Source organism: Dendropsophus ebraccatus, chromosome 10 (genome assembly GCF_027789765.1).
Source record: "Dendropsophus ebraccatus isolate aDenEbr1 chromosome 10, aDenEbr1.pat, whole genome shotgun sequence".
In the NCBI taxonomy this organism is placed as follows: domain Eukaryota; kingdom Metazoa; phylum Chordata; class Amphibia; order Anura; family Hylidae; genus Dendropsophus; species Dendropsophus ebraccatus.
The window spans coordinates 46,293,953-46,321,303 of NC_091463.1; the positions used below are offsets into that span (position 1 = coordinate 46,293,953).

Here is a 27,351-nt window from a genome sequence, read left to right on the forward strand (position 1 = left end):
GACTACTCTACTGGGTTACGTTTTGTACTGTGCTGCCCTCTTGTTGCTGACTTGGACCTCTGACCTTGCTGTATTGTGTTGCATTTGTCTTGTCTGTCTTTCTGTGTTCACACTTAGTAAGGTTAGGGACTGTCCGAGGGAGTTGTCTGCTGCCATTAGGGCTTTGAGGCAAGTAGGCAGGGACAGCAGGGCGGGGGAAAGCTTCAGGGCGTCACCTGTCTTATATCTTCTTGGTCCCGCATCCTGACATCCATAGATCAAAAAATATAAAAATAGTCATAGAGCAATTTTAAGGAACATTTACATTTTTGTAAAAGATTTTAATTAATAAAAATCCCTTCCCCTAATAAACGTCTGAATCACCCCCCTTTCCCCATTTTATCAATAACTATGAACTATTAAATGATCACATTCCTGATCTCGCATGGTAAACAGAGTAAGTGCAAAAAATTTCCAAAATGCAAAATTGTGCATTTCTGGCCACATGAAATCCTGAAAATTTGTAATAAAAAGCAATCAAAAAGTCACATATACACAAGCAAGGTGCCAATACAAAGTACAGATCATGGTACCTTTCATTTTTCAAAGAGTCTGTGATGAATGAAAGGTGGAATCTGATTGGTTGCTAGGGGCAACTGGGCCTGTTCTACTTTACACCAGTTTAATTAATCTCCCCCTTAGTTTGTATTTACCGGCAGGCTCGGACTGGACCACCGGGGGGCCGGGGGATCCCCCGGTGGGCCCGCCCCCCTTTGAAGGGCCCTGTGCTGGAGGTGGGCCTCCTGTTAAGCCTCTCCCTATAATCGGGAGATCAAGGGGCCCTCAGCTGCCTTTCATGGTCCTCTAGTGATAGAAGAACGGCAGCAGGACCCCTTCTTTCTCTCCACTAGTGTAAACTCATGCCCCCCCCCCCCTCCCCCTTGCTCTGAAGTGGTTTGGTCCGGTCCTAATCCACCCCCGGATTGGCTCTCTTCCTACCTGTCACTAGAGGCTCCCTCTGTCCCCACAGGAAACAAACCCTCACATGTGGCAGCAGGAAGAGGCAGAAAGCTGCACAGGGAAGCAGCAGCAGGGCCCCCTTCATCCCTCCTGCAGTCATGTCTCCCCCCCTCCTGCTGCTCTGTGCTGTCGGTGCCGGGGAGAAGGGGTAGAGGCTGCAGGCTGCACAGAAGAAGGTGGGGATGGAGACTAATGGAGGCCCTGGAGTTTCCTGCATATAGTCAGTGTGAGTTTCTGTATATTTGTGTATCCTTGTCATCTGTGTAGAGGGTCTATCTGTGTGTGTGTAGTGTGGCTATATGTGTGTGTAGTGTGGCTATCTGCGTATGTGTGTGTAGTGTGGCTATCTGTGTGTGTGTGTCTGTGTAGTGTGGCTATCTCTGTGTGTGTGTGTCTGTGTAGTGTGGCTATCTGTGTGTCTGTGTAGTGTGGCTATTTAAGTGTCTGTGTAGTGTGGCTATCTGTGTGTGTGTGTGTAGTGTGGCTGTGTGTGTCTGTGTAGTGTGGCTATCTGTGTGTGTCTGTGTAGTGTGGCTATCTGTGTGTGTGTGTGTGTGTGTGTGTAGTGTGGCTATCTGTGTGTGTGTGTAGTGTGGCTATCTGTGTGTGTGTGTGTGTGTGTAGTGTGGCTATCTGTGTGTGTCTGTGTACTTTGGCTATATGTGTTTGTAGTGTGGCTATCTGTGTGTGTAGTGTGGCTATCTGTGTGTGTCTGTGTACTTTGGCTATATGTGTGTGTTGTGTGGCTGTGTGTGTAGTGTGGCTATCTGTGTGTCTGTGTAGTGTGGCTATCTGCGTATGTGTGTAGTGTGGCTATCTGTGTGTGTAGTGTGGCTATCTGTGTGTGTGTGTGTGTGTGTGTGTGTGTAGTGTGGCTATCTCTGTGTGTGTGTGTGTGTGTAGTGTGGGTATCTGTGTGTGTGTCTGTGTAGTGTGGCTGTGTGTGTAGTGTGGCTATCTGTGTGTGTGTGTCTGTGTAGTGTGGCTGTGTGTGTGTAGTGTGGCTATCTGTGTGTGTGTGTGTGTAGTGTGGCTGTGTGTGTGTGTGTAGTGTGGCTATCTGTGTGTGTGTGTGTGTGTGTGTGTGTCTGTGTAGTGTGGCTGTGTGTGTGTAGTGTGGCTATCTGTGTGTGTGTGTAGTGTGGCTATCTGTGTGTGTGTGTGTGTAGTGTGGCTATGTGTGTGTGTGTCTGTGTAGTGTGGCTATCTGTGTGTGTAGTGTGGCTATCTGTGTTTGTGTGTGTCTGTGTAGTGTGTGTCTGTGTAGTGTGGCTATCTGCGAGTGTCTGTGTAGTGTGGCTATCTGTGTGTGTGTGTTTGTGTGTGTGTGTGTAGTGTGGCTATCTGTGTGTGTGTAGTGTGGCTATCTGTCTGTGTGTGTGTGTGTGTAGTGTGGCTATCTGTGTGTGTGTAGTGTGGTTATCTGTGTGTGTAGTGTGGCTATCTGTGTTTGTGTACGTCTGTGTAGTGTGGCTATCTGTGTGTGTCTGTGTAGTGTGGCTATCTGTGTTTGTGTGTGTCTGTGTAGTGTGGCAATCTGTGTTTGTGTGTGTCTGTGTAGTGTGACTATCTGTGTCTGTAGTGTGGCTATCTGGGTGTGTCTGTGTAGTGTGGCTATCTGTGTGTGTCTGTGTAGTGTGTGTGTCTGTGTAGTGTGGCTACCTGTGTATGTAGTGTGGCTACTTGTGTGTGTAGTGTGGCTACCTGTGTATGTAATGTGGCTGTGTGTGTGTGTAGTGTGGCTACCTGTGTGTGTAGTGTGGCTATCTGCGTGTGTAGTGTGGCTATCTGCGTGTGTAGTGTGGCTATCTGCATGTGTTGATATTGGACAAATACGGCTGATAATTGTTTCGTGCAATAGGGCCTTAAGAGCCGGGTAGTGCCCTTGAAGTATGTGTCTGTGTGTGTTTGTTTGATTAGATGTATGTATGTAAGGTGTGTGTGTGTATCTGTGTTTGATTAGATGTATGTATGTAAGGTGTGTGTGTATCTGTGTGTATCTCAGTATGTGTACATGTGTACAATGTCAGATTAGTCCTTAATCCGAATGTACTATCAGATTTATGTAAAAAAAATTAGTATACTGTACTAACATGAAAGGTTTGGCATCGGTTATGTACAGTATATGTATGTAGGGTGGGCCCCTAGAATAAATTTCCCTGGTGGGCCCAGGGACCCCAGTCCGACACTGTTTACCGGTGTCTTATGCTGCACATTTTGGCATGCAATTGCTTATTACCAACATGGTGCGCAGTGAACATTCTGTTGTTATTTGTATTCACTTGCTTGAAAAAGGATCCTATGGATGGATCTGAAACGTTGCTGTGTATATCCATGAATTAATAAATCACTGTTTACTTTTACTATTTTGGGAGTGCTGCAGTCGTATCCTTATCGTGGAATATCTGCATTACACCGGTGGACCCAGGTGGGACAGCTAGCACCGTTATACAGTTACTTCACTGAGTGCTGCGGACTTATCTTGTATATACATGCCTTTATATATAATGTTTCTTATGTGCTCCTAGGTATATATAATCTCCCACCAGCTACGTTAGATGTTATTAACCAGGCGATTACGTTTGACACAGAATACCCGGAGGCTAGATGTATAGGTTTGGGGACTTTAATATGGCCCCTTCCCCTGACTTGGACAGGTATACAGGGCAAACTCCTCCAGTGGGAAAGATTCCCGGGCAGAGTATTACTTCCCCATTAGCAGCTGTTATGCTTGAGGTGGGTTGGCTTGATGTATACAGAGTACGGTACCCAAGCAGACATATGTATTCTTACTACTTTGTGGGGTGTGGATCCCTACCACAAATTGATTTGGTGTATTGCAATTCTATGCTGCATCCCCATATTTTTGTTATGTCTTATGAATAGAAGGCAATCTCAGACCACACCCCTCTATTGGTATCTATCTCTCTAGCCTCCCCGGTCGTCCCTTGCAGGTGGAGGGTTCATCCTTTCTGGCTGCAGTTAATTGGGCCTATGGGCCAGATACCGGACCAGTTGAACAAGTTCCTACAGCTTCATAGAGAGTATGATAACCCCTTACTGTTGTGGGACATCTTAAAGTTGTACTTGAGGGGTTGTTTGAGATCCACTATTTCCTATATTAAGCAGGAGACCATCCTAAGGGAACATGAGTTGGCAGCTATGTGTGCAGAGCTTGAGGATATTTACATTCGAGATCCCTCAGACAGTAATAGGTCTCTGTGGTTAACAACAGGGAGAGAATACATGCATCATTTAAATGATAAAATGAATAGGAAAATTTTCTTCATGAAACAAAGGTCTTTTGAACATGGGAATCAATTAACACACCTAGTGCATCACAACTTGGCTACCCCACCTATATTGAAAATGCAGTCAGAGGGACGTCAGATATTATTAGATTCTGTGCACATAGCGGGCAGATTCTCTCAATTCTATATGGATCTCTATGCTACACAGGTGGAGTACACTGATGAGGACCTAGTTGATTACTTAGTATTTTGGAATCAATATTCACAGATACAGTGGGGAAAAAAAAGTATTTAGTCAGTCACAAATAGTGCAAGTTCTCCCACTTAAAAAGATGACAGGCATCTGTTATTGACACCATACGTAGACCTCAACTATGAGAGACAAAATGAGAAAACAAATCCCGAAAATCACATTGTCTGATTTTGTAAGAATTTATTTGCAAATTATGGTGGAAAATAAGTATTTAGTCAGTAACAAAATTTCATCTCAATACTTTGTTATATATTCTTTGTTGGCAATGACAGAGGTCAAACGTTTTCTGTAATTCTTTACAAGGTTGGCACACACTGTTGTTGGTATGTTGGCCCATTCCTCCATGCAGATCTCCTCTAGAGCAGTGATGTTTTGGGGCCGTTGCTTGTCAACACGGACTTTCAACTCCCTCCAAAGGTTTTCTATAGGGTTGAGATCTGGAGACTGGCTAGGCCACTCCAGGACCTTGAAATGCTTCTTACGAAGCCACTCCTTCGTTGCCCTGGTGGTGTGCTTTGGATCATTGCCATGTTGAAAGACCCAGCCACGTTTCATCTTCAATGCCCTTGCTGATGGAAGGAGGTTTGCACTCAAAATCTCACGATACATGGCCCCATTCATTCTTTCATGTACCCGGATCAGTCGTCCTGGACCCTTTGCAGAGAAACAGCCCCAAAGCATGATGTTTACACCCCCATGCTTTACAGTAGGTATGGTGTTTGATTGATGCAACTCAGTATTCTTTTTCCTCCAAACACGGCAAGTTGTGTTTCTACCAAACAGTTCCACTTTGGTTTCATCAGACCATAGGACATTCTACCAATACTCTTCTGGATCATCCAAATACATTGGTCCCAGCTCTCTGCAGTTCATTCACTAGGTCCCCCCGCGTGGTTCTGGGATTTTTGCTCACCGTTCTTGTGATTATTTTGACTGCACGGGGTGAGATTTTGCGTGAAGGCCCAGATCGAGGGAAATTATCAGTGGTCTTGTATGTCTTCCATTTTCTAATTATTGCTCCCACAGTTGGTTTTCTTCACTCCAAGCTGGTTGCCTATTGCAGATTCAGTCTTCCCAGCCTGGTGCAGGGCTACAATTTTGTTTCTGGTGTCATTTGACAGCTCTTTGGTCTTCACCATAGTTGAAGTTGAAGTTCACCATAGAGTTTGGAGTCTGACTGTTTGAGGGTGTGCACAGGTGTCTTTTTATACTGATAACAAGTTTAAACAGGTGCCATTACTACAGGTAATAAGTGGAGGAAAGAGGAGACTCTTAAAGAAGAAGTTACAGGTCTGTGATAGCCAGAAATCTTGATTGTTTGTAGGTGACCAAACACTTATTTTCCACTAGGGATGGTCCGAACCGAGTTCCGTTTGGGTTCGTACGAACATAAACCCTCGGTAATGATTCCCGCTGTCTGCCCGCTCCGAGGAGCGGGCGGATCCAGCGGGAGGACCGTCTGGAAAACTGGGATACAGCCATAGCCTGTATCCCAGTTTTCCAGACATTCCTCCCGCTGGATCCGCCCGCTCCACGGAGCAGGCAGACAGCGGGAATCTGCTGCCGAGCGTTCGGGTTCATACGAACCCGAACCTCGGCAGGTTTGGACCATCCCTATTTTCCACCATAATTTGCAAATAAATTCTTACAAAATCAGACAATGTGATTTTCGGGATTTGTTTTCTCATTTTTCTCTCATAGTTGAGGTCTACCTATGATGTAAATTACGCCTCTCATCTTTTTAAGTGGGAGAACTTGCACTATTGGTGACTGACCAAATAATTTTTTTCCCCACTGTATGTAGCTTTGGACCTGAGTAATAATGTTTTGTCTCTTATTACTATTTTTTTTTCTATTTATAAAGGAGAAACTGGCCACATGAATTTGATCAAAATGATCATTCTCCCTAAGTGTCTAACTCCTTCAGCACTCTTCTGTTCCGGTCTCTATGTCCTTTTTTAGGAATATCACATCCTTGTTAACACCCTTCATATGGGGAAACTCCAGGGCAAAGTTACGACTCAACATCTTACAGCATCCCAAAGATAAGGCTGGTTATGCCCTGCCTGATATACATTAATACTACTTAACTGGGCAGCCTAAACTGCTACAGTCATGGGTCTCCTCAGATCCACTTCCTAATAAGAGAATATCACTACCTTCTAAGTATCCATTAATAGGGGTCATGAACTCTCAGGGTCCTAGAGGGTTAGTCTCTACTATTTATACTCACCTTGTTACAATAAAAGTAGGTAGTTCTCCTCTTCCAGCGTGAGCCTATTGGAAAGTATGTATTCTCTCTCTTACAACTGGGGATTGGCAGGAAGTCCTATCTTCCCACACTTTAGTATCCCCCGGCAGCCAATCATAAAATGACTCAATTATACATTATTCATTATAGTTATATTACCCCTATTCGGTTGCTTCGGATGGGAGTGTCATTGCTGTTATACCCCTAAAGCAGACTTCTTATCTGGTGTTGTCCATATATTGCTTCCTTCTGGAAGGATGTTCTTGGTTTACTCTCTGAAGTCATCACTAGGCTTGATCGAACAGTGGAAAAAGCTAGGTTCGATTGAACTCGAACCTAGCTGGACCTTCCACATTTAATTGCTGATGCCTTCCCGGTCTGTGTGGACAGAGAAGACATCCTGGGGACCGCCTGGAATTCAGGGATTCAGCCTGTGTAACAGCAATTAAATGTGGAAGGTCCGGCTAGGTTGAGTTCGATCGAACCTAGCTTTTTCCGCTGTTCAATCAAGCCTAGTCATTACCAGGAATGTCCAACTGGAACCTCTGGTGTGTTTATTTGGTATCATCTCAGAAGAATTCTGGTTGCACCATGAGAGGATTTTCCTTAGAGAGATGCTGTTTCTTGCAAGGAAAACCATAGCCCTCTGCTGGATGGACCACACTCCCCGACACTATCCCAATGGAAGAAAATAGTTAATTCCATTGTCCTGTATGAAAAGGTGGTTTATAAAAATAGGGATCACCCTCAGAAATTTGATAAAGTCTGGCAAGTGTGGTGTGAACACCCTTTTTCCGCATATATGGTACAAGGTAATAGGTCACAGACTCTATTTTAGCTCTAGCTGCCTTTTACCTTCTGTCCCCTTCTCCTTACCTTGTAGATTGTAAGCCCTTAAAGGCAGGGTCCTCTATGCCTATGTACCAGTCTGCCATTTACCTAATCCATGTAATCCATGTTTGGAGTTTGCAATGTTCTGTTTGTCACCCCCTATTTCTTGTATAGCAATCTGGAATCAAAGGGGTTTAAAAATAAATAATAATGGGGTTTCACTTACTTTTCAGGTGTGTGCTGTTGCCTTTAAAGTTTTCATCTAAAGATCGGATTTTTGTCTCTCCGGTTCTGGTGGTTTTATGTAGACGTGCATACAGACATAGGTCTGAGAGATGTAAAAACTGCACACATCTAAGTTTTATTTTTAGGAGATTTCCTGCATATAACTTTTAGCCTGGGTCATGCTTTTAGCCATAATTAACATTTTGTATACATTTGTAAACATTACAAAAAAATTGGACACAAAATTGCATGAAAGTGGTTGTATGTATAAAATGGTATTTTAATAATAATTTAATGTGCCAGGTGTCGACTTTCAGAAAATGTGTTGGTATGGGAGGGTTAGGATGGGAAAATGAAAGCAAGGAAAAATCACTGAACACTCATTTTGGCCTACAATTTCCCATTTTATACTATGTAAAATGAGGAAATTAGTTTTTCTTAAATCAAAAACAAAAGCATGGTCCTTTATATAATGCAAATGAAATAAAGTACAGTACATGTACATGTCTAACAAAAAAGAAAAACATAAAAACAATAAATATATTTTACAACCATCACTGCTATAATTCCACACCATTCCAAAATACGGGATGTGCTGTAGTTACTGTTCATTCAATGAAGAACATAAAGAGATTATACATTAAACTGTATAAAAATCCTTTTATTGTGTTTTATGAGCACTTAATCGGTTATGCAGAGAGCAGAAAAGGTCCTACCTGTTCTGCTCTACGGTGCGCCACGTCCTCCCTTTGGCTGCCTCAGAAGGTATCTAAGATGAGGGGTGGGTGCATATTGTGGGTGATATTCAACAGCTTCTCTATGTTACCGTTGTTGCAGTGAAATTGTACAATGGAAATTTTGAACAGGCGTGGTTTTCCCTGCATGCAATGCTCACAACATGCACCTGTTCCCCTCTTATCTCAGAGCACAGGTGAGCGGAACAGGTAGGATCTTCTCTGCTCTCTGAATAACCCCTTTAGGAGGGAGAGGTGTTTTTATGCAGGTTTTTAAGGCCAAGGCTAGGAGTGGATATTACAGCGAAGGGAGATATATAGGAATCTACCTCTGATTTTGTATTCCGGTCATGGCTTTGGCTGCAAAAACAGCATAAAAAAGGCTGTGCAAACCCCACCCCCCCATATGACTGCAGGCAAAATAAAAAATCCATCATAAATACACATTTCACTCTCATGGCCAACTTAAGATTTTTGGCAGTCAAGGAAGTTAACACTTTAAATATCTTATTCTTATAGCAAATTATAGGGGGCAAAAGCTTTGTCTCTCCAGCTTTAACCACTAAAATCCACGTAGAAACAAGGTATTCGGAAATAGCATGACCCGTTTGAAACACATCGGGGGATTTTATGTAGAAGTTCCAGGAGTTTTCTTTTATATAAGGAATTTAGTGGCAAGCTGCAGATAGTATGTTAAATGCTGCATACATGAAAACAGAAAACATATTAGACTACAGCCTCTTTTTTGTGATAAATTAGGTCAAAATAATCCTCCTTGGCATGAACCTATTTTTTTCACTCTATAATATCTTCGTAGTTCCTGGGAACTGATCAGGGTCTTTGCATAAACAGGTTTCAGGCAAATTTTGGGGGATCTTCTACAGAATGTGGAAAAAATAACTTTATCCACCATATATGTCATCTGACAAGGTGTAGATAAAGAATTGTGTAGGCACGAACAGCAGAATCATCATTGACTTTGCAAAATAAATGAAAACATCTTACTGTTTTCTGAAAATCTCAACAGTGATTGTGAACATAGATATTCAATTTAGGTCTGGTAGATAGAAACCACCCCAGTGACCCAACATCTGGCATTGCATGTGCAATCCCCCATTTAATAGGGGAATGTAAAGGATGAGATACTGCCCATTAACAATCATAACATAAGTAGGTTCTAATGTAAGGACATCATTATCAAGTGTCTTATGAATCTATAATAATAGTCTCAAGGCAATAAGGCACAAAAGCTTGCAAGTCCACTGCTTTAACCTTGCTACCACAAGGTGTCACTGCATTGTATTGATATGTTAGCTACAAAAGGCTCATTGGTACGTCACTATTGTGACAAGCGTCCTTGGCCCACCAAGTCCATCCACGCTAACTCTTAGGTATATTTTTTCCATTTATCTGTATTTACCAGATAGAATGATTTTTCAGTACATGTGTAGCCAGAATATTTTAGTGCTTCACAGAAAGGTATCTTCTTCTCCTCTTGGGTCTTCTAGAAGTAGTGTATGGTTGTCGGGATCATTTAGTGGAACACTGTGCTGAGAATGTTTGTCAGAAAGAAAGGAGTTGAGGGAAGCACGGCTGTAGTTCACAAAGCGGTCCAACATGCTAAGCTTGGGAGAGTTTTTCCGATTTTCTGAGATACCAATGTGAACGCTAATTTCTGATGGGGACTTTTGTCTCAGTTGACCTTGGGCTCTCAATTCCAGTTTTTCTTGACTTGGCTTTCGGTACCTGCAGAATAGACATGTATTTATTTGATTTTGCGAGCAGCACCCAGCATTCCCTGTGTATACAATGGCCTATAGGGAACCATTTAGGCTATGTTTACACTGAATAAATGTGGCGGCATGTCAATTCTTTGAGCGGAGACACGCAAGCCCTCTCATAGACAGGCTATGGCACACAGAATTTTGTGGCAGAGAGATCCGCCACATTTACTCAGTGTGAACTTACCCTTATGGAGAAAGTACTACTTTTTCCAGGAAGCATTGCCTATAAGACACCAGCTGCATATGTGGAAGGAGAATCAGTAATTCAAAGAAATGCTTTAAACTTTAAAGGCATCTCACTAGAGATGAGCGAACTTCGAGCATGCTCAAGTCCATCCGAACCCGAACTTCCGGCATTTGATTAGCGGTGGCTGCTGAACTTGAAGAAAGCCCTAAGGCTATGTGGAAAACATGGATATAGTCATTGGCTGTATCCATGTTTTCCAGACAACCTTAGAGCTTTATCCAAGCTCAGCAGCCCCCGCTAATCAAATGTCGAACGTTCGGGTGGACTCGAACCCGGTTCGCTCATCTCTACATTTCACCCATCCTACTCTGCAATAAAGGTAAGTGACTCTGTGCTTGGCTGATATGCTTAGTCATGTCTCAAGGCTCTATAATAAGTGCTGCGAAATCCGTTGGCGCTATACAAATAAATATTATTATTAAAATAAGTAAAACATTTGCTAACTACTGGATAAGAGGCACTAGTTAGAGTTTTCTTCCTTGTGCAGGGAGGTGTTATGTTATCAGAAATCCGGATTGGGTGAATGGGGAAAGAGCCTCATTTAAAGGGGTTATCCAGCGCTACTAAAACATTGCCGCTTTCTTTCAGAGAAAACACGACTCTTGTCTCCAGTTCAGGTGTGGTTTGCAATTAAGCTCCATTCACTTCAATGGAACTGAGCAGTAAAGAAAAGCCCAAGCTGGAGACAAGAGTGGGGCTGTCTCTGGAAGAAAGTGCAAAAGAAGATTCCGTAGAGCCTCATCAAGAAGTCTTGAAACACAGGACTAGCCAGATATCCCTCCGGGAAGGACCCAGCTAAGGGGTGGCTCCTGTAAGGAAACCACCAAAACTGCCATATTAAGTGGCCTTATAAGTCAATGTAATGACAAGGGAAAAACCAAGGCCAGGTAACCATCCACATACAGCTGTTTCGGGGTGTTGCCCCTCATCAGTGTGGAGCAGGATTCTGGCTAGGTGGGAGCAATGCCTAGTAGAGCCATAAGAGAAACAGATCACTGATCTCAGGGAGACCAGCCAAACAACAACATTGCTGGTTGCTAGTGAAAGCACTCAAAGCAGTGAAGTCCTAGGTGCATTGCCCCCTGGGAAACATAAATATGCAAAAGAAGAGCCTGTGGAGCCTCAGCCGGCAGTGTTGTCTTTTGGCTGGTCTCCCTGAGATCAGTGATCCGTTTCTCTTATGGCTCTACTAGGCATTGCTCCTACCTAGCCAGAATCCTGCTCCACACTGATAAGGGGCAACACCCTGAAACAGCTGTATGTGGATGGTTACTTGGTCTTGGTTTTTCCCTTGTTATTACATTGACTTATAGGTCCACTTAATATGGTGGTTTTGGTTGTTTCCTTACAGGAGCCACCCCTTGGCTGGGTCCTTCCCGGAGGGATATCTGGCTAGTCCTGTGTTTCGAGACTCTTTGATAAAGCTCCACGGGCTCTTCTTTTGCATATTTATGTTTCCAAGGGGGCAATGCACCTAGGACTTCACTGCTTTGAGCGATTTCACTAGCAGCCGGCACTGGATAACCCCTTTAAGACTGGCATATGAGTATGCTAGTATTTATAAATATCCCTCAAAAGATAACCACATAAAGGAGGAGACTACATGCGGTGTCCAGTGATTTACTTGTATCACTTTTACTTCTCATGTGCTAAAGGGGCTGCCTGGGCAAGGGATATTTTGGCTATATGCCCAGGGAGGGGATGATTTAAAACAACATTCTACATTCACCTCCCTGGCTCCTGCGCTGCCACCACACTGCAATGTCCCGCTGTGCAACCAAGATGTTCTCAGCCAACAAGCAGCTAAGGGGCCTATGACGTCACAACCCCAGAGTTGGGAAGTAGCTGCACAGCGCAGATAATACTTTATGATATCGGTGGCAGCACTGGAGCCAGGGAGGCGAGAGTAGGTTATTGTTTTATAGTCACCACCTCCCCAGGCCCATAACTAAAAAAAAATCCCTGCCCGGACAACGCCTTTAATGTTAAGGTAGATGAATAACATAAAAACCATGTGAACAGCAAAGTATTTAATTACAAACATCTTTAATAGCAACTTGGAGATGAAACATTACTTACAGTTTAAGTAGCAGGGAGGAGAAAACAACAGAGACTGAAGAAGCAGCCATAGCTGCAGATCCCATCCAGGGCTGCAAAATCAAACCAACTGGCATGAAGACTCCTGCAACAACAATGGTCATAGAAGCATAAGTAATAAATGACTATGTATTATCATGAGTATTAGAATACCTGCAATAATGCCTAAGTCAAACTCAAAGTGTAAATGTACAGTTATCTGCTTGTAGTGTCCATTTAATAAAAAAAAAGTCCTTTGGTACTGCACATCATAACAATAGCCAATAAAGTCCTGGAGAACTCTTTAGGATCCATGTAAAGCCATGTAAAAAATCCGGGAAAGCCAGATAGCTTTATCACAAATGGGAGGCCTTCTGTCTTCATATTATTACTCTCACAGGCAAACCTGCACTCTACCATCAGACTTTACATTAGTAACTTTGTAAGGGCTATAGCATAACTCTCTTTCTCATAGTATTGCATACAAATGTAAAATATATACCATCTGGCATTATGCACACCTGCTGTAGAGTCCTCCCAAATTATACATTGGGGTTGTTGTATGCTGCTTCAGTCAATTTTTTAAACACATAACCTGGGCTTTGTAGGACGATCACTGAGCCAGTGGCTCTCCTCCACACACTCAGAACAGCCATTGGTTACCTAGGTGATGGCTTGATATATACATAAAATCAGTATTACATAGCCTCAGTTCAGTATATGATTACTTTAGAGGGAATGTGTCACCATAAAAATTGGCATCATGTTATAGAGCAAGAGAAGCTAAGCAGAATAATATACAGGGTAAGTTGGAAGTTTTAGGACACCCTTTTATTTCAGTAACAAAAGGTTAAATTGCATATCTGAATACCCCAGCAAGTAATAGGTAAGGGGTATCTTTTAGGCTTTGTCTGGAACATTCCTGCCATCTTGAAAGCCACCATACTGGATCAAGGGCAATGGGAAGGTGGTTATATAGCATATAAAAGATGACCAGGATGGTCTCAGACACCAACAAAGATTTGCAATATTTCTTGTGGTTCTAAAGTTATCAACACAGAAAGTTGCAACAGCAACCAGGAATGTTCCCTGTAATGCACAGCTATATGACAAGTTCAATGTCTAGTCCCTGGTGCTGAATGCAGAGCTGGACTGAACACAAAGCAACTTTCTGTGTTGATTTGTCCGTGTGTCAAGTTATAATGAATCTTTTCCAACAAAGACATAGATGAATCTGCCCAGTCCTTCCTGGACTATAACCTTATGCTAATTGATTAGATAGAATTTACATGGTGAGCTAGTCACACTATGCTTGGCTTATAGGGAATAACAGCATTTCTTGTCCACCTGTTTGTAAATAGTGAATCTCCTTTATACATCTACATACCTGCAGCTATAGGGATACCGATGAGATTGTAAATCAGGGCAAAAACAAAATTTATTCTTATTCTTCTCACAGTCTTCCGTGATAGGTCAATGCTGGCGACAACATCCAGGAGATTATTCTGAATGAGATCGACAAGAGGAAGATATTTAGTGACCTCTCACTGACATATATGTGGCTTCTATTAGTGTGTGCACATCTATTAGCCTGCAATAATTTCTTGCCTAGCATTAACACAAATAGATGTACAGTGGATTAAACCACAGATAACTATAGAAAGACATAACAAACAATAACAAACAGACCAACTGCTGCTGACAATTGGCTACATGGTGGTGAGAACAGGGTGAATGGTAGCCTAGGAACCATATTCTCTGCCCAGCTGTGTAATTTAAAATTATGTACAATTGTTAGTTATGAGGGAATATGGAATATGTGAAACTTACTCGAATCAGCACCACATCAGCAGCTTCAATGGCGACATCTGTGCCAGTCCCTATGGCAATTCCCACACTGGCCATTGCCAAAGCAGGAGAGTCATTTATTCCATCTCCCACCATTGCCACTCGTGTACCTTGATCTTGCAGCTGCTTTACCTTGGCAACTTTATGAGATGGCAGAACCTCAGCAAACACTTTGGTTATTCCAACCTTGGAAATAAAGGGTAAAATGTATATATCATCTAGGTTTATTTTTAAGCAGAAGTCCGGCGAAAATTTTTATTAAAGTATTACATTGCTCCCCAAAAGTTATACGAATTACAAATATACACTTATGACGGGAAATGCTTATAAAGTGCTTTTTTCCCTGCACTTACTACTGCATCAAGTCTTCACTTTCTGGATAAAATGGTGATGTCATGACCCGACTCCCAGAGCTGTGCGGCCTGTGGCTGCTGGAGAGGATGATGGCAGAGGGATGCTCAGTGTCCCTCCAGTGCCCTGTGTCCCTCAGTGTCCCCCTGCCATCATCCTCTCCAGCAGCCACAGCCCGCACAGCTCTGGGAGTCAGGTCGTGACATGACCATTTTATCCAGGAAGTGACATCACCATTTTATCCAGGAAGTGAAGCCTTGATGCAGTAGTAAGCGCAGGGAAAAAACACTTTATGTGCATTTCCCGTAATAAGTGTGTATTGGTGATTTGTATAACTTTTGGGGGGGTAATACAATACTTTAATAAAACATTTTGCTGGACTTCTCCTTTAATCAATTAGAAACATGCAGAAAATACCTCATCCAGAAATACAACCTATAACTGAAATTACATTTTGCCAATAACAATAACAATGGGCAGACAGGGCCCATTCCCTAGTGGCATATGGGTTAATAAGATTACCTGGGAGGCAATGGTTTTTGCCGTTTTGCTGTTGTCTCCAGTCATTAATACTACATCCAATCCCATTGAACGCAAAGTATAAACTGCTAATGCTGCTTCTGGCTTCACAGTGTCAGCTATAGCTATTAATCCACAAAGGACACCTGAAAGAAAGCACAATGTCCATGACTGTACCATAAACACATCTGTTAGAATCAATATGCTCTATCACCACAGCTTATGTTGTTTACCATCAACAGCAACCAGGACAGCTGTTCGACCTTTTCGCTCATGTTCGGTCATAAGTACGTCAGTCTCATTTGTCATACAAAGGAAATTTCGATTCATCCATTCCCGATTCCCAATAAGAACAGAATATGTCTGATGTGAAGAACCTGCACAAGGCAAGATGTAAAAGGTTAAGGAACCAAATAATCCAATATGAGTTTAACTCATATAAGTGTCCAATTATTCAATATCAGATTTCTCTTTGGCTACATTCTCATCACTTCACATTGTCTACATATTGCCATTATAGTAGGCGGACGCTTTTAGAGGGAATGAAAAGAACTTGTAGTTTTATGGGCAACAATAATATGTGCACTCACTTGCTTTCTGTGAATCAGCAAAAGAATGAATATCAGAGTCCTCATGTTTTCCATCAATGTGTACAAGCAGAGCATTTTTGCTATTGTTTATGCATGTTGTTTGGTTGGTGTTAAAAAGGTGTTCAATGTTACTGACTTTGCATCTGATCCCACATCCAGGTACTGCCTGGAAATCAGAACAAGTGCCCAGGATGTCTGTGTTAAGGACCTGTTCAAAGAAACAGTGGTTATGCGACACTAAAGTTGACCATTCAAGTGAGATAAAACCCCAAACACTTCAAAACATCTGCCACAGACTTTTATTGCATGCAAAACAATAAATATGTAATGTACATTTTGGTAATAATAAATAGAGCAAATGTGTGAATTGTACCTTACATAGGGCACTTCCAATAAATCCATTAAAGGGAACTAATCAGCGCCTAATAGTGGTCTCCTTGCTGTCAATCATCCCCAGCAGAGCGTGCTGACAGGGAGAGAGCAGTGACCAGTCCCGGGTGACTCTCTACCTAAATAACTAGTTGCCGCCCTTCTCCTGCCCTTGCACGTAATAATAAAACTACTCTTTCCCTGATCTAAAGCTACCGCTACAGACACAGCTGTTATGCTGGTGGATCTACACAGTAGATCTTTAGGGTGCAGCTGGGAACCATATCAGCACAATTGTGCTGACTGCTTCACTTTAAACAATTTAAAACTATAACTTAGGCCCCCTTCACACGGCCATAAAATCAATCCGAATTTCTAATCAGGAAATCTGGACGTATTTACGGACCCATAAGATGGCATGGACACCCTTGAGGATTTTAAGTTAAGAGTGTCTGTTCCGGAAAATAGGTCAGGATTTTATAGATTCTGTCCTATCTTCCTGCACATCAGGAAAGCTTTCGGAATTCCTGATCGGTTGCTAGCAGGGTTCCCTTTAAGCTGCACGGCCGCACAGCTTGAAAGAAGGACCAGTTTACTGCCACCAAGTGCTCACTCAGCCCGGGATCTCGGAGCGGCAGCTGACAAAGCTCACTGTATCCTCCTCCGGACACAGATACAGTTGTAGAATGGCAGAGCGGGCGCTGCTAGTACCCGCCCCACCATTCATTCTCATAGACTGCAGGAACCTCTGTCCTGCAGCCTATGAGTAGCAGGAACAAGCTTCCCTGGGCTGGCGTGATAATATGACTTCATCACGCCTGCCCAGGGAGCCCGTCCCACTGCTGGAAAGAGGTCAGGAGCTGCATGGGATGTGTTAGGTGTTTTTTTTTTCTTTTTGGTATTTTTTGGGTCTGAAAATCCGTCCGGATTTCCCGATTAGAAATGTGGACAAATTTTCCGGCCGTGAGAAGAGGGCCTTATTTGGGCAATGGTCTTCCAATATGTTCTCTCTGCTGATTTGTCATCAGTTGTGCAAGGTTTCAAATGAGAGAACAAGATGTTTGTGAGCCTAATAGGATGTGTTCATACATTGCAGTTTCAATGCAGTACGGCTGTGGTTTTGCAGCAAATTGTCTTTCTTTGACCCATTCACTGCCTAGGATGTATGAATTACAAGGGCTTAAAGTTTGAGAAATGGAAAAGAGAGAACACAGTGTGCATTTTACCTATCCTTAAATATGAATTTTATGTTATGTTTTAGGTTTGATGCCAGATTGCAGGGAGGAGCGTAAACTGCTGAGCAGTACTTTAACAATGTGTCAGGTGTCTACTGTCAAAATATACTTTAGAATACAAAATAGGAATTACTTTATTTATAATTTAGGTTTTATTTAACTGTCAGCTAAAGGGTTACACACTATTTGTGCAATCAAAGCTTATGGACTCTTACCTCTTTACAATGCTTGGTGACTGCTGCTCCAAGGGGGTGTTCACTGTTGCTCTCTGCAGTCCCCACAATGGCCAGTAGCTTGTTTGAGGGCATCCTGTTGCTTTCAACTAAAAGCTTCACTTGCATAACAATAGGAGAACCATGTGTGATTGTCCCAGTCTTATCAAACACAACCGTTCGTACCTGAGAAAACAGGAAATCTGTATTTTTAAGTGACAGTAATCAGAAACAATATTTCAAGCACATAGCAGGTGTAACAAGGGACTGAACAGATCCATTTCCACTGTAGATAATGAAAGAAATGTAGGGAACCCAAGCAAAGAGATTTATGCCATGTACTTGGTATATTTCATACTGCATAGTGACCAATATATAAGGCCAGGTACAACACAGCTGAACTTAGTTATCTGTCTAGAGCAAGGTGTACATTTTTACACAGATTGGTATTATAAAATAGCTTACTTTATGTGCCATTTCCAGGGGTTCACCTCCTTTAATCAGTATGCCATTCTGCGCACCAACCCCTGTACCAACCATAACTGCAGTTGGTGTCGCCAAACCAAGTGAACAAGGGCAAGCTATACACAACACTGTGATGGCCGCTTGAAAAGCAAAGCGGACAATTACTTCTCCTTTTGAAATACTCTTGTTGTACCCCTGTGAAAAGAACTATGTGATAAATTACTGAAAGAAGACTAAGCTCTAAAATAAAATGTAAGAAGAAAAGTCCCTCAATATAACAGCAATACTAATAATTATTTCAAAAGAGAAATCTGCGGAAAACTAAAATTTTCCAGCAGGCAGGGGCGGGAGGAACCTAATAAATAATCCCTGCTAACCTCTCCCTGTGCCCCCAAAGTGCAGTGTCACAGGCTTCCGAACGCCCAATGGAACTCATTTTCCCTTAAGTTCTGATATCGTTATAACTTGGAGGAAAAAGACCCAAGCAGGTTGATGGCTTCCCCGCTCAGCCAATCAGTGACTGCAGCAGGGTCCTTCTCCAATCACTGACTGGCTTAATGGGCAGTCCATCAGTCAAGTTGTGAACATAACTGAAAAAGGAGATGCAGGAGCCCAGCAGAAGTCCTCGAATGGTAAGGCAGCGGGCGGAGGCATGGGGAGAGGTAGCACTTGTTTATTATGTTCCTGTCTGCCCCGCCTGGTGGAAAACTTTCATTTTCCCCAGACTTCTTAAAAGTAATAAGTGTCCACAGAAATCATAGAAGAGGGCAAAGATCAGAATAGTGTGGTGTGACCGGTATATGTAACCACGCTATAGCTTAAATTACAATAAATGCATTAGATTTAGGATGTGACAGATAATGTTAGTTGAACTACATTTATTATACACTGCAGTATACACATTAATGGATGCATATCTGTATGTGTACTGCATCCATGCACCAGACAGACCTAAAACAAAAAAACATGGTCTATATAACCGTGGATTAGAAAGTCTGATAACGTGCCCAAGCCACACGGAGAGGAGGTGCATTACCTCCTGTGATGCGGCGTCTCCCCGCTTTCTCTCTCTCTCTCTCTTTTCCCGCTGCAGTACAACTGTTCAGCGGGAGAGGAGAGACACAGCGGGGGGATGCCATATCACAGGAGGCGCATGGACTCCCTTTCGAGAGGCTCTGGCACCTGAAGGAAGGGGGGAGTGTTTTGGGGCGAGTTATGGGGTCCTTGGGGGGGGGGGGTTGTCAGTCACACTACAAGTGCCAGCAGCCCCGTCCTATGTGCCGTGAACAGGGCTGCTGGCACTTCTAATGGGGGTAGTTAGGAGGTTTTGGGGGAGATGGGTTTTATATACAGTGGACCTATAAAACGCATCCCCTGAAGCGAGCTGGGGTATAAAATGCACAGCGGAGCGCTTCTCCTAGCTCTGTTTAATGATGGGTCTCACCACTCAGACATTCACTGATCAAAAACTAGCGCATCAAAAGATCTTTTTAAAGTTACAGTACTCTTTTAAACACGGAGAGAGCAAAACATGAGCAGAAAGTGTGGATGACATCAACAGCCAGAAGATGTTGCTTTATTTTCCATTTAGATAGCAAAAAACAAGATAACATAAAGATATAGCTCATACTTACAGGAAAATACTTTTCCACTATTTCAAAGTCTCGGTAGCCAATAACAATCCAGACAAACAGGGTGACAACAGAAACTATGACAATGAAAGGAACAAAGTAACCACTGAGTTTATCAGCAAATTGCTGTATTGGAGCCTGAAAGAGAAAACATGGATAACACTCATACATAGGAAATATAGATATTAATATATAATTATAGATATTAATATATCAATATATAATTGAAGTGAATGAAAAAGATGTTCCTAACAATTGGTGAATGGACAATGTTACCGATCCACAAGAAGGGTAGTGGAGAAGAGGCTAGTGACTGCTGCCCGGTAAGTGTGACATCTATTGTGTTTAAAGAAGCAGTTCCCCAAAAAAATATTATTCCCCCCCCCCCCGGTAGCAGCTGGCACGTATACTCACCACAGCTGATCGGTGTCCCGCAGCCCGGCTTCGTTACGGTCCCGTGGCGCATTCTCCAAGGAAGCCCGTGACTTCCGGCATCCAATTACAAGGCAGAGAAGAGGAGTCACTGCAGAAGCTGAAGTGAGTGCGCGTGACTATATGTGCCAGCTGATACCGGGGGGGGGGGGGGGGGGGGGGGGTTGGGCAATAATATTTTTTTGTGAACTGCTTCTTTAATGTTATTAATTCCATACAGTGAATGGTGTATACCAGGGGTGGGGAACCTTTTCCATGTCGAGGGCCGGTCGGGCATTAATAAAATCATTCGAGGGCGCATACCGTGTGCGGCAGTTAGTAGCGTGGGTTTGCAGCACCCGGGGCAAGGCAAAGTATTGTTCCCCTAGTGCCCCTGCTATTGTAGTTAACCCCCCCAGTGATGCCTCTGGTAGGCCTAGTTAACCCCCATCAGGCATGTCCCTGGTGGCCTAGTTAACCCCCATCAGGCATGTCCCTGGTGGCCTAGTTAACCCCCATCAGGCATGTTCCTGGTGGCCTAGTTAACCCCCATCAGGCATGTCCCTGGTGGCCTAGTTAACCCCCATCAGGCATGTCCCTGGTGGCCTAGTTAACCCCCATCAGGCATGTCCCTGGTGGCCTAGTTAACCCCCATCAGGCATGTCCCTGGTGGCCTAGTTAACCCCCATCAGGCATGTCCCTGGTGGCCTAGTTAACCCCAAATAAAAAAAATAAACATCCCACTCACCTTACCTCCGCTCCCACGCTGCCCATGTCCTCTTCTGTCCCAGGTCCTCTGTGCCGGTCTTCTCCTGCAGGCGGCGCGCGATGAAATGACGTCATCGCGTGCAGCCCGCAGGAGACTAAAGACACGCGCCGCTCTGCTGGGGAAGAAGCCGGCATAGACAGCATCCTCCTGTGTCCGGCAGCTGTCACAGACACCGGAGGATGCTGTGTATGCCGGCTCCTTCCTCCTCCAGAGCGGCGCGCATCACAGGGGAACTGCGGGCCGCATCGGGAGGTCTCAGGGGCCGGATGCGGCCCGCGGGCCGGAGGTTCCCCACCCCTGGTGTATACAGTATTAATACCAGCTGCCAGAATTGCATTTTTGGGCACATCACATCCCAAAAAAAATTTAAATAAAAATTTGTGCCATCTGCACAAATATTCAGATTCACAATATATTCTATAGAAACATGCAGAGTGGCATTACAAAGAAAAAACAAGCAAACACATGGCTTTGTAGGCGGTCGTAGATACAAAAAGATCACAATTTTGACGTCTGTGACCTATGATATATTTAATGTCATACATCATACAATGTGCTTCTGCTAGGGTTTACCCCTTTTACAACTGCTCACTTGTTCGGTTTCTATTACTGAAAATTTATAAGTAGGTGATAACCCAACATTACAGAATTGACAATATGATCATAATTCATCCAGAAGGTAATGAATACTTAACTGGCAACCAATGTTCATGTATGCGAAGAAGGGGTACAGTCCACTGATAAACTGGCTTCAAATTGAATATTTTGGGGACTAAGAAAAGTGCTTATACAAGTAATTACCTTAGAGGTCTGTGCTTCTTCCACTAGTTTAACTATTTGTGAGAGGGTAGTATCTGAACCAACATGAGTGGCAGAGATAAGTAAGGAGCCATTATGGTTAATTGAGCCAGCGATAACACTGCTTCCTGGTTTCTTAGTCACAGGCATCGCCTCACCTAGAAAAGCACATGGGGTAGATTTAGATCACACAGTAAATGCTGCAGAGCAGGTTATGTACATTTTGTCCCACAAGGGCACATAATAAAAAGTCACATCAATGTGGTTCCACAATCTACTGTAAGTAGGTTAATGCAATGACTACTATTTTCAGTAGTTCACACAAATTAACACTGTGTAACATTCTAGTTATTGTGCAATTATAGTTTTGTTATAATAAACTCTCAGAGTAGATCTACTGCAGCCCCCTCCATGATGCACAGATATTTCTCTCTATCTCAGGGGACAGGATCAGTCCCCTGCCCCCAGCTCAGCTGTTTGCCAGCAGTACTTACATAGTCTTTTTTTCCCCCACTTCTTTAGCCAATTACAGAACGGCCCTCCTACCCTTTGCTATGCCATGATGGGTTAGTGCTGTAGTAGAGTGCCCTGCTTAGACTGAAAAGGATACCACTGTGCTGGATGATTTTTTAAAATACAGTACTATAGATGGTATGTGGAGGGAGAATGGAGGGAGAAGGGGTTATTGACGTACTGGATTTGCAAGATGGTTTGTGAGCAGAAATAAAAAGAGTAGCAAAAAAGATTTACATTACAAAAGCAGCCCTGTTTTAAGCAGCAAACTCCTGATATTGATGATAAGGATGAAGCTGCCAAACTAAGGAGAGGAGTGAGAGAGGATTACATTCAGGAGGCAGCACAGTGTACATAGTAGGAACGCCAGTATTTTCACAAGGAAGAGGAAGACTTTTATGTACCTGTCAGGCTAGGCTAGAAAAATTGAGAGCATTGCCAAGCTCAGGACACAGAATGCAAGTGAAACTGCCTTCCATATTGAAAAGAGGACTTCGGTGAACTGATATAAGCAGCAAACCAATGTAAGCAGCAAACCAAGTTTACAGAATATCTCAGGGATATTTTCAGCATTTCCATACACATACTATAGTCAGACTGTCCTAACAAAATCTCCAAGGTGTACTGGGGACTCAATTATGGCCATAACATTCATTAAACAACAACTAGAGACTTCTCCACAGTGTCAACAAGTACCTGTAATGAGAGATTCATCCACCGTGCTGTGGCCTTCAATAACTCGCCCATCCACTGGAAACTTTCCACCAGGTACCACTTTCACAATATCGCCTCTCTGAACCAATTCTACATCAACTTGCTCCTCACTGTGATAGAAGAAATTTCCATTAGTCTGAAGGAATAATACTCATTGCAAGAAGGTCATTGCAAATAATTGAGTAAATAAATAATTAGGTGCTATAATAAATAGGGTCTGCCTTTCACATAACATTGGACTAAAATTAATTCACATAACACAAGTGGCCATTTAAGTTGAACAGTTAATTTAGTGAACACTGGTGTAGCGATGAGGGTCTCAATGGTTGCCATTGCAACCAGGCCCACGGGCCCACCAAACCCCCTCACTACATGTCACTCTGCAGTTCTCCTGAAAATGACAACTGGTTCGGAAGAACTGTGGCAAGGAGCTCTATTACTATTCAACTGTATCAGCACATCACTGATACAATTCAACAGCCCAGTAGAAGAAGGAGGGGAGGCCTGTGCATTTAGACCTGACCAGAAAAGGTCGGAGCACTGGAGCACAGCAGGATCCAGGTACAACTACAATTTTGCACCAGGGCCCACAAGCTTTTAGCTATGCCCCTGAATGAACAAATGAACACATTGTTTTAAGATTCAGATATGCTAAATCAATATAAAATACAATGTGGACAGACAAATATGGCAGAGATATACCCTGATATGGGATGTGCTAGACTAAAAAAAGAAAAGTACTGAAGTATGGGGCTCTATGTGGCCATTCTGCAGACATCTGTCAGTAATGGCAAATGTAAATTTAACAGCTAAATGTTATATTAATTGTAAAACACTTTTCCAATCTGAAAATTATACTGATATCATGTTCAGACACCCCCCCCCCTTCCCAAAAAAACAACAACAAAAAAAAACAACATATATTAGCAAGTCCCAAGAATGTTACTTTAAGACAGAGTTGTCAGGCCCCAGGGTTACAATGGTAGCTTCAGTTGCTTGCAGTGAAATGAGTCGTGCCAGGGCTTCAGATGTTTTGCTCTGGAAAATATTTTACCACATTAGGATTTTTTTTTACATCATAATTGAAGAAGATCAATCTGAAAGGAGCCTAAATGTGTATTCCTCTGCAACTTTATTGCAAATTTTCTAAAGTGACACAAGAAACATGGAGGGGGGATGTAAGGACTTATCAAAGGTTTTCACCTTTTTACCCATTATTTTTTACACCAGTCATGCCAGTTTTTAAAACATGGGCAGCACAGTGTAAAGGGGATGCATATACCAAATACATAGCCCAAAAGGACACATCTATATTCCATCCAGCTAGGTATGTTGACAATTAACCCGCACAATATAACAATATATTTGCTAGATGGTTTCTATGTACAGTGGAGCCTTGGATTACGAGCATAATTCGTTCTGGGATTTTGCTTGTAATCCAAATCCACTCTTAAACCAAAGCAAATTTTCCCATAAGAAATCACTGATATGCAGACAATTGGTTCCACACCCCAAAAATAATGATTTTATATTTTGAATAACATGTAAGACAAATGAAACAAACATTTATAAACAGCTGAATATGTAATATTATAGGTTACTGTGCAGTATAGCAATCCGCATGTGGAGTAAAATGTATAATTAGTGCATAAACCTGAAACACAGCAGCAGTTTGTAGATACAGGGTGGAACTGCAGATCCCTATAATGCAGTAGCCTAGTACAACAGGCTAGAATAGAGAAGCAGGACTGCTGTCAGAGGTCTGTGTGGTCACATGAAAGCAATGAAGAAGGGGTGTGTGCTCAGCATGGACTCATCAGGACTGACAGAGACTGCAGGGAGCATGAAGGACTGAGCAGTACAGATGTGGGTACATACATGCAGCACTCTCTGTCCGGGAAGAGAAGGGTTACAGCTATGAAAAGATTACCTCCACAGTCCTGTCCCCTGATGTAAGCCCCAGCCTGAAGTGGATCTGCTATGATTTGGAAGGCAAGGGAGACTTCCTGGGTCAGAGTACAGTGCTGTAGACCCCGCTATATAGACAATGTCCCTCCCCAACTCGCGCTCCCACCTAGTACAGGGAGCTCTTAAACCAAAACAATGCTCTTAAACCAAGTCACAATTTTGAAAAACTGTGAGCTCTTAAACCAAAACGCTCTTAAACCAAGTTACTCTTAAACCAAGGTACCACTGTATTTCAATTGTTTTAAATATGTCTGTCTCATCTGGGATTACATTAATAAACATAAATAAATGATACTTTGGATGCTTGTTAATTATCTCATTGTGGGTACACATCTTTCCTCTATTTTGATTTGAAATCGTACAGCCTAGTATACCAGAGATATATTGCACCCTTCTATTAAACCCCTTCAAGACAGATCCCTTTGATGCACAAAAGTCTAGGTCAGATTAACGCAATGTTCCTCCCCACCTTCTAAGAGCCATAGCGCTTTTATTTTTCCACCTACAGGGCTGGTTGGGGTGTCATTTTTTGCGCCATGATCTCTAGTTTTTATTAATATCATATTGGTGTAACAGAAAAATTTTGATTGCTTTTTATAAAAATTTTTGTTTTAAGGTTTTTTTTTTAAATACTTTTAAAAACTTTTTATTACACTTAAAAAAAAACAACTTTTATTAACTGTAAAATATGCAATCATTAGATTGCATATACTGATCTATGCTATGCCATAGCATAGCATAGATCAGTGTTATCAGCGATGTATAGGGCCTGCCTGAGAGCAGACTCTCTACATGGATCGCCCATCTGACAGGACGGTGGTATGGAGCTTACCCCCGCCTGTCGGCACATGCGATCGGGGCCCCACAACCCATCACTCAGTGACAGATCCTTGATCTGTCACTGAGCACCTTAAAAAGCTATCACTGCTATCTACAGCGATCACAGCGTTTAAGGGGTTAATAAGAGTCAGCTATGGGATCGCAGCTGACTCATTACCTCCGGCCCCGAACACTGATGTGAGCGGGATCACTTTCACTGCAGTGGTCCCACTCACATCAGGAAGCGCACGGGGTATGTGCAGTAGGAACGTATATATACAGATTACTGACTGGAAGGGGTTAAAGTGGTGCCCACTATCTATACAAATTGTTGGGCCTATTACAAACTATGGACAAATTCACAAACACATAAAGCGTAATCCCAAATGTGCACCAAAGCTAGAACTTTACAGGAGTGAGTGCGCCTATGGCTGCAAAAAGGCCCCTCAACACTATGATAAATGTATAATCCTATCTTACATCATTACCGCTTACCTTGGCGACATGCTCAAGCCACCGACCCAACGCAATGAAGACAAAGAGCATTGGTGGGGTGTCAAAGAAGGTAATTGGGTTTACTTTGGCTTTTTCACACATTGCAACCAGAAGGATAACAAATGAATAAATAAAAGCTATGGAGGTGGCTAGAACGATAAGTACATCCATATTAGCAGTCCTATGCTTCAAGGCTTTGTATGCTTGAATGTAGAAGTACCATCCACCTAAAAACTAAAAGATTGACAGATTAAAAAAAAAAAAAAGCAGCGTGTAAACAGTATACAGAAAGGACGTAATATGTCAGGAGAGTAGACATAGATTTGCATTATGAAAAAGCTATTGAATGTATAGAAGGCGGCCAAAGTGAAAGAGGGAAAAAAATAGTCTGTAATTCCTTATATAAACTAGGAAATATTGATGATGGATGTGTTTAGTCTTGCAGTCATTTACCTGTACAGGAACACACAACAGGAAGGACAGCAGGTTCATGATTGACAAGCCTGGCATGATCTGATATTCCAGGACCATAGTAGGGTGATAAGTTGATATATCATCCATAGTCATGTTGTGGTGGTGAGGCATATTGTGACTGCTATCCATGAACATCATGTAGATCATTAATCCCATTACAGGAATGCAGAAGATCAAACTAATCAGAAATGATCGCTTCCACCTTGAAAAGAGAACACCACAGATCACATGTTATATGAATGGCGTTCTTTATGTACATATGAAGAAAACATTTTAGTCCAACTGCTGGGGCTCCCTATGACATATAAGACATATAAGTCTCTTTAAAGAATGGAAACTGTAGAATGTCTCACCGTGACTCCATTCATTTACTATGGGCGCTGCTGGTCCAATGTTTGGTTATCTCTGTGGCTCCAATAGAGAATGAATAAACCAGTGGTACACAAGCGTGACCTGCTGGTCAATTCTAGCCTGAGACTCTGGTTCCAATATCCACATTATACAGTACATAACACATTG

At 42.7% G+C, this 27,351-nt stretch overlaps 1 protein-coding gene across 2 annotated transcripts in view; it reads right to left on the reverse strand.

The window, feature by feature from the left end:
• Positions 1–8,069: 8,069 nt before the first annotated feature.
• Positions 8,070–27,351, reverse strand: part of ATP7A (ATPase copper transporting alpha) — a 60,731-nt gene continuing 41,449 nt past the window's right edge. Inside the window, exons 9-23 of one of the 2 annotated variants that reach the window (XM_069986248.1) lie at positions 26,812–27,034; positions 26,359–26,592; positions 24,023–24,114; positions 23,059–23,186; positions 21,853–22,007; positions 19,875–20,009; positions 18,241–18,435; positions 17,779–17,961; positions 15,960–16,167; positions 15,603–15,746; positions 15,373–15,515; positions 14,482–14,685; positions 14,039–14,156; positions 12,655–12,757; positions 8,070–10,290 (exon numbers count right to left, since the gene is read on the reverse strand). In XM_069986248.1, coding sequence (XP_069842349.1) covers positions 10,014–10,290; positions 12,655–12,757; positions 14,039–14,156; positions 14,482–14,685; positions 15,373–15,515; positions 15,603–15,746; positions 15,960–16,167; positions 17,779–17,961; positions 18,241–18,435; positions 19,875–20,009; positions 21,853–22,007; positions 23,059–23,186; positions 24,023–24,114; positions 26,359–26,592; positions 26,812–27,034 — 2,542 coding nt within the window. In that variant the 3' untranslated portion in view covers positions 8,070–10,013. The remainder of the gene's footprint in view (positions 10,291–12,654; positions 12,758–14,038; positions 14,157–14,481; positions 14,686–15,372; positions 15,516–15,602; positions 15,747–15,959; positions 16,168–17,778; positions 17,962–18,240; positions 18,436–19,874; positions 20,010–21,852; positions 22,008–23,058; positions 23,187–24,022; positions 24,115–26,358; positions 26,593–26,811; positions 27,035–27,351) is intronic. The other variant, XM_069986249.1, reaches the window with a different exon arrangement.